Source organism: Nannospalax galili, unplaced genomic scaffold (assembly GCF_000622305.1).
Source record: "Nannospalax galili isolate Female #2095 unplaced genomic scaffold, S.galili_v1.0 scaffold134, whole genome shotgun sequence".
NCBI lineage: Eukaryota > Metazoa > Chordata > Mammalia > Rodentia > Spalacidae > Nannospalax > Nannospalax galili.
Window position 1 is genome coordinate 165,358 of NW_008335593.1, and position 10,138 is coordinate 175,495.

At 39.5% G+C, this 10,138-nt stretch overlaps 1 protein-coding gene across 5 annotated transcripts in view; it reads right to left on the minus strand.

Annotated features, from left to right (window-relative positions):
* Positions 1-3,607: 3,607 nt before the first annotated feature.
* Positions 3,608-10,138, minus strand: part of Erich1 (glutamate rich 1) — a 176,028-nt gene continuing 169,497 nt past the window's right edge. For 3 of the 5 annotated variants that reach the window (XM_029562219.1, XM_029562221.1, XM_029562220.1), the window contains one exon: positions 3,608-3,778. In XM_029562219.1, coding sequence (XP_029418079.1) covers positions 3,636-3,778 — 143 coding nt within the window. In that variant the 3' untranslated portion in view covers positions 3,608-3,635. The remainder of the gene's footprint in view (positions 3,779-10,138) is intronic. The other 2 variants (XM_029562222.1, XM_029562216.1) reach the window with 2 other exon arrangements.

Below are 10,138 nucleotides of genomic sequence, written 5' to 3' on the forward strand. Positions count from 1 at the left end.
CCTAAGGATAGGAGTGCAGGCTAGGAGAGTTAGCCGGTGGTGCAGGTCCAGGGGAGCAGAGAGAGGTGAGGGCGGGGCCTGGTCCAGAATCAGTGCTCCTGGGGCCCAAGAAAGGCACTAAGTTGGTCTGGGTGAAAAGGATCAGGAAGCAGTATTGGTTCCCCAGGTGTCTGGGGCCTCAAGACTAGGAATGGCACAGGGCCCAAACTAGGAGTAGAGAACAGCAGAGGAGATGGAAGGGTGAATGTGGCTTGGTGAGTCAAGGCACAGAGGGCTACACTATGGACTTACCCCAAGAGGCCTGAGGATAGGAGAAATCATTATCATTTTTAAAGATGTTACAAATTACTTTTGACACTTGTTAAAATAGTGAAGAAGATTGTAATCAACCACCTCCATGGGTTACAGGGACCACTGCAAGAGGCCTTGCAAAGGGGATAGGGTGGGCCCAAACCAATGCAAGGAGAGCTAGTGGGGAATTTAGATCCAGAGAACCTTTAAGTGATTGTGTGTACATGCGAATATGCATAAAATCTCTAAAAGGAGACATCAGGGGCGAGCGGGATTCTGGCTAAACTAACCTAACAAGATTCTTGTTGAGGGCAGGACAGGTGAGCAGACACTACCTTTGGGTTGTGGAGGATGAGGAAAATGCAGATCAGGTGTCCAGAGTGAGGCTTCTGGATAAGCAGAATCAAGAGGAGTCTTCATTTTTCCAGTGCTGAGGATGGAACACTAGGCGTTACATATACTAAACACAGACTCCACTTCTAAGCTATATCCCAAATTACTCTCTCTCTCTCATTTTGAAACAAGATTCTTGCTAAAACTGAACCATAAGAAGCTGGAGAGTAAAGCCCAGTGTCTGACCTGTTGAAACAAAGGGCTCAGAGAGGTTGACTCAATTTAACAAAGCAGTCTGTCAGCCAAGGTCTTCTCTGAACATTTCCCATCACACTGCTTTTGTTTCTTAGGGTCCAGCTGTATGTACTTTGGGTTTAGTGTTGGGGATATTTTCTGGGTGGTACCAGTGATCAAGCATTTAATGAAGGGAATTTCTAGGAAGTTAAAAGAAAAACCCCAACTAATGGTTGGCAAGCAGAATCTGAGTCCATAGGGCAACTCAGGTGCCTGCAAGTGAAAGGAGGGAGGTATGGCCATCCCATGGACCTTAGGGTTGCATTGCCTAGTGTACAGGTGGGCAACAGGGTAGCCCAGAGATTATCCTATTATGCTAGTCTCCCTGAAGTTTATATCCAGCCACCTTACTTCTGCTTATGACTCTGGGAAAATGGCAGCTTTCTTCCATAGGCACCTGGAGGGAGGGAAGTAGGTAATGAAGCTTTGGTTTGAAGTATTGTAGGCAGTATAAGAAGGAACTGGAAAAACTGAGAATTCACATTGTAGAACTCCAGTGCTACAGTTTTCCACTGAAACAAAATCTCTCCCTATAGTCCCCTTCTTGTTGATCCAAAATAAACCAAGCCATTGGTCTTTGTCCCTGCAAGTTCTCAGGTTATTCTTGCTTGCAAAATAAGCCTGGTCTCATTAGATTTGGCTGATCATTTACATCAGTGTAGTGTCTTGGTCTGTTTGGACTTCTATAACAAAATTATCTCAAGTTGGGTCCTTAGAAAGAACACAAACCTATTTTCTCACAGTTCTTGAGACTAGCAGTTTCAGTGTCTATGAAGACCTGATTCCTTGATCACAGAAATTCTGCTGCCTTTTCTCTGTGTCATAGTGGGAAGAGACAGGTAGTTCTCTTGGGCTTCCTTCTCAGGGCACTAACCCCATAATGAGGGTCTATCCTATGACCAAAGGCCTCACATCCTAACAGTATCTCCTTGAGGATTAGTACTTCAACTTATTAATTCTGAGAGAACACAAACATTCAGACCATAATAAGAATGATAATTTACCAGAAAAATGCTTTAAGTTTGCCTTACTGTGTATATATATATATATATAATCTATCTATCTATCTATCTATCTATCTATCTATCTCTATCTCTATCTCTATCTCTATCTCTATCTCTATCATCATCTATCTCTCAGGTTCAACTTTTTAAAAAGTACCTGGGACTACAAAATTAAAGTCAAGAATTTACCACCAGACTCTACTTTTTTTTTTTTTTCGTTCTTTTTGAGACAGGGTCTCCCTATAGCCCCAGCTGTCCTGAAACTCACTATGTAGACCAGGTTGGCCTTGAACTCACAGAGATCCGCCTGCCTCTGCCTCCCGAGTGCTGGGATTAAAGGCATGCGCCACCATGCCCGGCCCCCGGACTTTGACTTTTTATGGCAGATTTGGGTGAATTCCTCTTTTGTTCAGCTCCTGAGGTTTCTTAAGGGTCTTCAACCTGCCAGGAAGTAACTTATTCACATCTAAGGCTGAGACCCTACAACTCAGGTACTAGCATAAGCATTAACTCCACAGTCAGCTGATTTGCAAAAGATGAGGGGTCTAATCACACTCTATATATTCCCACACACCAGTCCATTCAAAATCTTGATAATATAACCATGTTTCTAATTATGTTCTGTTTCAAGAATAGATTCTACTATACTCATGTAAACAACTATACCGATGAGAGAAGAATGCTCTGTAACTTCTCCAATTCTGGAGGGACCAGGAAGGGATCAAAGATCAATGTTCTGTTTCTGTTTATAACAATAGAACAGTTTATCAGAAAAGAGAACTTTAATGAGCTACCAATATTGCAAGCAAAAATTATTACTTCCCTATTGTTTATCAGGTCCACTCTAACTATGATTCTGTTTGGTCTCTGGATACCAGCTTTGAAAACCATCTGCTCCCCTGACTGGAGTTCTGGAAATGTCAGCTCACACTAGTGTGATCTTCTGATGTCATTTAGATATCAACTTGACAGAGTAGGGGATTCTAGATAGCTGGAGAGCATTACCTCTGGATGCGTCTATGTGGGTATTTTGGAAAGAAACTAGCATTAAGTCAGTGGACTAAAGGAGGGGGTCTGTCCTTCCAGTGGGGCTGCACTATGACCTAGCAGAAGGCCTGGATGAAGCAAAAAGAAGAAATGTAACACTCCTTTTTCTGCTAGAGCCAGGTTCTTCTGCCTTTGGATTCTTGGATTTGCACTAGTAGCCCTATAAACTCTCAAGCCTTTGAGCCGGGACAAAGTTACATTGTCAGTTTCCCTGACTCTGGGGCCTTTGGACCTTGACTTAGACACACCACACATTCCCCTAGTTCTTTCCCTACAAATGGACTGTTTATAAGAATGCTCAGTCTTACCATTATGAGTCAGTTTCTCTAAGAAATACCTCTCATTCATCCATTTTTCCATCTTCTGTCAATCATCTGTCCTTCTGTCATCTGTTTGTTGGTCAGCCCAATCATCAGTTTCTTGATCCATGTGGCTATCATCTATCCATTGATCTGTGTGTTTCTCTGTTTACCTCTCTTTCTTGTTGGTTCTGGCTCTGGGGAATCCTGCCTGATGCAGATCTCAGAGTTGCCCTTGCAATGCCACTGTGAAGCCTTACGGCATATGACTGGTGACAGATTATTTTAGGGAAGAATCAGAGTAAAACAAACAATCTGATGAGAGTTCATTTGAGTTGCAACTTTCTTTTTCTGTATCCTCCAACATTTAAAGTAATAACTGGAGAGCTGGCAGAGTAGGGCTACTTTTGAGGCTCCAGAGAAGAAAAGTAGAGCATAAACTTTTGCAGCAAGATGAACATTTTGAAGTCAGAGATTCTTCAGCAGCAGCAACTAGTGGAGGACAGGAACCTGTTGGTAGAAAAGAGAAAATATTTCAAGTGAAGTGAACTTGTGAAGAAAAAAGAGGAAGCATATTTTGAAAGATGCACCCACAAGATATAGCTAAAAGAAGAGGACCAGAAACTCCTAACTTCATCAAATCCTGTATTAGACCTTGAGTGAGCAGAGGATTATAAGGATACGGACGTCATCACCAAATTCTTGAAGTTTCTTCTTAGCATTTGGTTATGTGAAAATGCAGTGTGTAGGGCAAATTGAACTATGCTATTCAGAAGCAGATTGAGTCCTACCCCAGACTCCTTTTCAGAAATCTCTAGAAAAGGAATCTTCCTACTTATACTAAAGGATCAATAACAGGCATGGTGGCACATGCCTTTAATCACAGCACTGGGGAGGCAGAGGCAGATGGATCTCTGTGAGATCAAGGCCAGCCTGGTCTACATAGAAAGTGTCAGGCCATCTAGGATTACAGGGAGAATCTGTCTCAAAAAACAAAACAAAATAAAATTAAGAATCTATAACAGATATTATCAAATTCATGTTACAGAGAGAGTATATGATGGCAGGTAATACTCATTTTCAGATGGTCATTAGAAATGCTCCCTGGCCTTGGATTTGCCCTTGCAATGTCACTGTGAAGCATTCTGGCATATGACTGGTCACAGATTATTTTAGGGAATAAAACTCCGATAAGAGTTCATTTGAGTTGCAACTTTCTTTTTCTGTATCCTCCAACATTTAAAGTAATAATTGGAGAGCTGGCAGAGTGAGGCTACTTTTGAGTAGTTGGAGGGGCAAAGCTGAGTATAAACTCTTGCAGCAAGATGAACTATTCCAGAACTAGCAGGGAAAAGATTTTTCCCCCAAGCATGTTGTTCCTGTTTTAAATGAGGAAACTCAATGAAAATATATCCAAGGACTGAAGAGGTTAACAACAACTTGCCTGAAACACTTCCCTACAGATGCATCAAAATGTGGATGGAGTATAATGCACTATGAGATCTATGCACAGTGTGTCCAAATAAAAACTCAGGAAATAGCATATGGACTTCTGGTATTACCAATAGGAATGAAGGCAGAAGAAAGTTGGAGTTCTGCCTGATGCAATTCTTGATTGGTTTTAAGAACTGTGTTGACTTTCATATGGTATCTTACTGCAAACTGACTTTTATGTTTTGCTTTCATTTTAGGCCATTGAAAAATTAAGTTATAAAGATGCTATCCATAGTTTAAATGTGTAGACAACAACAGAAGAGGGTTTGGAATGACCTTTCCCACAAGATGCGAATGTGTTGTTAGATAATTTGACACATTTCAATGTAGATTTAATCTTTCTGCAAAATATAGTAATTTACACACAAAATACAGTAAGAGTTCGAGTTATAACTCCTAATTTTAAGCTGATAATATCATGGGTAGTGAGGTTATTGATAGGTTTCTATGAACATATGTATATTTTTAAATACTTGTATTGCAATATTTACCCACATAAAAATAACTGAGGGAGTTCTCTTTATTTGATAACTTTTCACTCATTTCAACATATCAAATAAACCTATTTGTTAACGTTTCTCTTACAAGGTAAGATTTTTCTGGGACTCCTTCAGGGAATCTCAAGGTCAGTTCAGACAGGAGTATTTCATTTAGAGTTTGATTTGGGAAGGTAGAATAGTATAAAACAGGTTTGTGAAACCTCAGTTTCTTTAAAAGTGCAAAGCCTCCATTCTTGAAGTGTCCAAGGATGTGATAACACCTAATGGAAAGGGTTTAACATCAGCCTCCCAGGCAGGATGCTTACAGGATAGAGGAACAAATGAGGACAATGAAACCCTTTTAGGATCTCTTATGAAAAGCAAGATCAATAATGATCCAAAAGAACCTTAACAGAGAAAAGACCAAATTCTAATTTGATATTAAAACTTATTTCAAAGAAAATCTTGTAGGTAAATCCATTCAGTCTCACTGTCTAAACACACATAAAACCCTTTCCTTAAGCCTTCTGTGACTTTCTGTGTCCACTCCTGATATGTCCTTTATTTTCCCCCTTTCTTATTCTAATAACAGTCATTAATCTAGTACAAAAATGTATGCTTCATATTTCATACCTTTCATTGATAACTGTTTACTCAGTTTTCCCCTTATTATTTTAGTAGTCTTTTTAAATATATCTTTTATAATGTTTACACATTAGGAATGTCCCTTTTGTAGAGAAAGCAAAGTGTATGATTGTGGGCTCACTGTCATGAATAGACCTTTCTGTACTATACATGGACACATGCTGCTTCCTAGTACAAATCCTCAGTGTGACCAGAGCATTTTTATCTACAGACCTACCAACAGTGAGCTTTCTACACTACAGAAAAACAAGAAGCTAAGAGTACATGCATTTCTCTCATTGTTTGGGACCTATGGCTCAGAAGTTAATCTTATTGACTCCGTGAAGATCTCAGCATTCTAAAAGGTACTCCTAGGTAGAGATAATTAATGAATAGACAGTATTTAACACTTAATTTCACTTAGTATTGTATGTTTCACTTTCTTTAAAGTTTTATTACAAGGAAACTACTTTTAGATAAAACATCACCCAAGCCACCTTCTCAAGCTGTTTTCCTGTTAAATGTTTTAACCTTTAATATTTGCAGGTATATCCAACTATTATACTCAGTGCTAACAACTCAGAAGACGCTTCTTTCCCCATGGCATTTAGATTGAACCCATGCCTTCAGGCTTAGTAGACAAGCACCTCACTATGGAGTTATAGCCCTAGGCTTGGCAACACACCTGTTTTCATCAAACCAAGAATGTTAAACTAATGCTACTTAACCAATGTTTTACTGAAGTCATGTGACACTAAAAAGCATTCATCTGTTTCCAGTTTTGGGATTTTGTGACTGTTGAGTTAATACAAGTGTTTTCTTACTGCTCAGTTGATTTTAGTAGGCCTACTTTAAGATATTTTATAAATTAATTTGTTAGTACAATGCATAGGTAAGGAATATCACATATATCTGACATGCCTCAAGAGACAAACACAGGGATTCAGAGAAACAAAACTTATAGCTTCATTCTAAAATTATAGCCATGAGGTCTGGCAACATGGCTCCACAGTAAAAGGTATATGCCACCAACCTTGATAACCTGAGTTTGATTCCCAGGTCCCACATGGTGGAAAGAGATAACCAGATCCTGCAAATTGTCCTCTGGTCTCCACATGTATACAGTGGCATGCACAACCCTCCAAAATAAATAAATAAAATGTAATAAAATAGTAGCCATGAATCAGCAAGCTGTAAGGTTCTAAACTCTACCCCACTTTGCATCATTTTAAAAAAAGTACTTTATTTATTATTTTTATTTTTTATGTGTTCGAGTATATTACCTGCAGGTACATAAGTGCACCCACATCGTGCAATGCCTGCAGAAGTTGGAAGAGGGCATCGGATTCCTCTGGAACTGGAGTTATAGAAGGTTGTTAGTTGCCATGTGGGTGCTGGGAATTGAACCCAGGTCCTCTGCAAGAGCAGCCAGTGTTCTTAACCACTGAGCCATCTCTCCAGCACCATCCCTACTACACACATTCTATCTTTTTAAAAAATTATTTAATAACCACATGATTAGAAGCATTTCATTACAGCATTAACATAATTAATAACAATTTCCAGAGCAAAGATGCATCTCTTTCAAAACTGGCTGTAAATGTCTAGGTTCACAGTTTAATTAATACAGCTGTACTATATTGAACTCACTATAAACCCTATGAGGCATAAAACTGAATGAGGTTTTAACCTTTAAAAAAGATCTCCATTTCATTTTAAAATATACTGTTTCGACTGGGCGTCGTGGCACGCACCTTTAATCCCAGCACTCGGGAGGCAGAGGCAGGCAGATCTCTGTGAGTTCGAGGCCAGCCTGGTCTCCATAGCGAATCCAGGTCAGCTGGGGCTACACTGAGACCCTGTCTCAAAAAGACCAATATATATATACTGTTTTATACAGAAAAATCATTTTTAATGCTACTAACACTTAGATATTTGCACATGAGTCTCTAATCTCTATGTATCTGATTATTACTAGTCACAGTTGGTTACTTTCTGAGATCCTCCTGAGCATGGATATAAAATCATTGGGTAAATTTCAATGGTAATGTGTTTCACCTCTACTAATTAACATGGAGCAAATTTTTATGCTTCTTCCTCAAAAATAACTCTTTTTAAAAAAATTCTTGATTTTTTGTGTGTATTTCATACAGAATATGCCAAAGAATCTTATTCATCTATACTCCCCCACTTCCCAAATGGCACCCTCCCATAGTCTTCCCCCCTCCCACTGGAGCCCATATACTCTGTCATCCCTGTTACTGTCCACTGTGTTGTCAGTGCCCCCAGCCTTTCTCCAGTGCTTGTCCATCTCCTGAATCTAGTCAGCCTATCTAGAGTTCCTTGTTTTAGGAAGATCAGCTCTTCCACATCTAGCAGCAATCAGTTCCCAATATTACTTTAGATAAGATTGGGGTCTGCTCTTCATGTTCCAAGTTCTATGCTGGGTTACTGTCTGGGAGTCTCTTGGGCCACCCTGGCCAACAACTCAAAGGAAGGTATCTCTTGTCTGGCTCTGGCATTATTTCTTGTTATGTAGCTTATAGCTATACACATGGACTCTTAAAGAATTATATTGATCTCTTTAATCTTTGGTTATACTTTCCTTTTGGGTATTTAAGACCATACAGTTGGCCCAGACAAACCAATTTATTTTTACTCTTAAGGTCATTTGAGGATCTGTTCCTCAGGAGTCACATGGGCTTGAGAGGAGCCCCTGGCCCCTTTCTTTTACCAGTTCCATCTGTGTGAAGATAAGTCAAAGGACCAGCTCAACCGTGGCTGGCTTCACTTGGAAGCATGGAAGAAAAGCTTCCTCTGTGTTGATCCTCCTCTTTGAAGGCTGGACACTGGTGCAAGCCAATTTGGTGGGGTCTCCATGGCCTCCTTAATCAAAAGGACAGGTGACTCACCACAGTTACAAGGACATTTTGAGAGATGCTCATAGTCCCTGGAGCTTAGTCCACCTAGGAGGTCAAGGTCCTTCATGTCTCTCTGACCACATTAGTATAAGCCTCAAAGCATGACAGTTAGACATCCAAGAAGGTTAGCTCCACCAATCTGGTACTTTAAATTACCATGTGCCATGTAGATAAATCTTGGGCAAAGTCCAAACATTCTTAGATAAACCTTGCTTAGATATGGATTATATTCCTTGAGCTAGTTGTATGTATAATTTGTCAGCAGGTTGTTCGATTAATATGGTTCCCTCTGTTTTTTGGTTTTGTTTTTTTTTTTTTTTAAACTAGCTGGGCATTATTTATCTCTTGCATTGTCTAACCCTTCCACCATGGTTTCCCCATTTAAAGTGCCCCAATTTTCCTCATTTCTCCCTTAATAATACCCTTCTCCTATAGTCCCATCTCTCTTGAGCTCCTTCTTTCCCTTTATCCTCAAGGTTCCCAGTATAAACCTTCCTCCCCCCTCCCCTTAAAATAACCTGATTTTCATCCATACCTCCCTTATTAACACCTGTTTCCTACCGTTCTTCTCTTTCAGATTTTTTCTTTTCCTTTACCTCCCTGGTTTCTTTCCATTATCCTGGTTCCTTTAGTTATGTTTGGATATACACTCATTTATGAGGATTTGGTGCTAGGATCCACATATGAGGGAAAACATATGTTATTTGTTTTCTGAGTCTGTTACTTCACTTAGTATAACAGTTTCTAGTTCCATCCATTTACCTGCAAATTTCATGATTTCATCTTTCTTTACTGCTGAGTAAAACTCCATTGTATAAATGAACCACATTTTCATTATCCACTTGTCAATTGAGGGACACTTATGTTGCTTCCATCTCTTAGCTATTGTGAAAAGAGTAGCAAGAAACATGGATGTACAAGTGTCTCTACAATAGGATGAGTTCTTTGGGTATATGCCAAGGAGTTACAGTTAACTGGGTCAAATGGTAGGTTCCTTTGTAGTTTTTAAAGAGTTCTCCGCACTGCTTTCCATAGGGGTTGAACAAGTTTGAAGCCCTACCAGCAGTGGATGAGTGTTCCCCTTTCCCCACATCCTCTCCAACATTTGGTATCATTTGTTCTCTTGATCTTAGCCAGTCTGACTTGGGTAAGATGAAATCTTAAAGTGTTTTTAATTTGCATTTCCCTAATTATTAGTGATGTTGAACATCTTTTAAAATGTTTCATAGATATTTTACTTCTTCTTTTGAGAACTCTCTGTTCAGCTCATTATCCCATCTTTTAATTGGGTTACTTCTTGTCTTGATTCTCTGTTTTTTGAGTTTGTTATATATTCTGGATATTAAACCTCT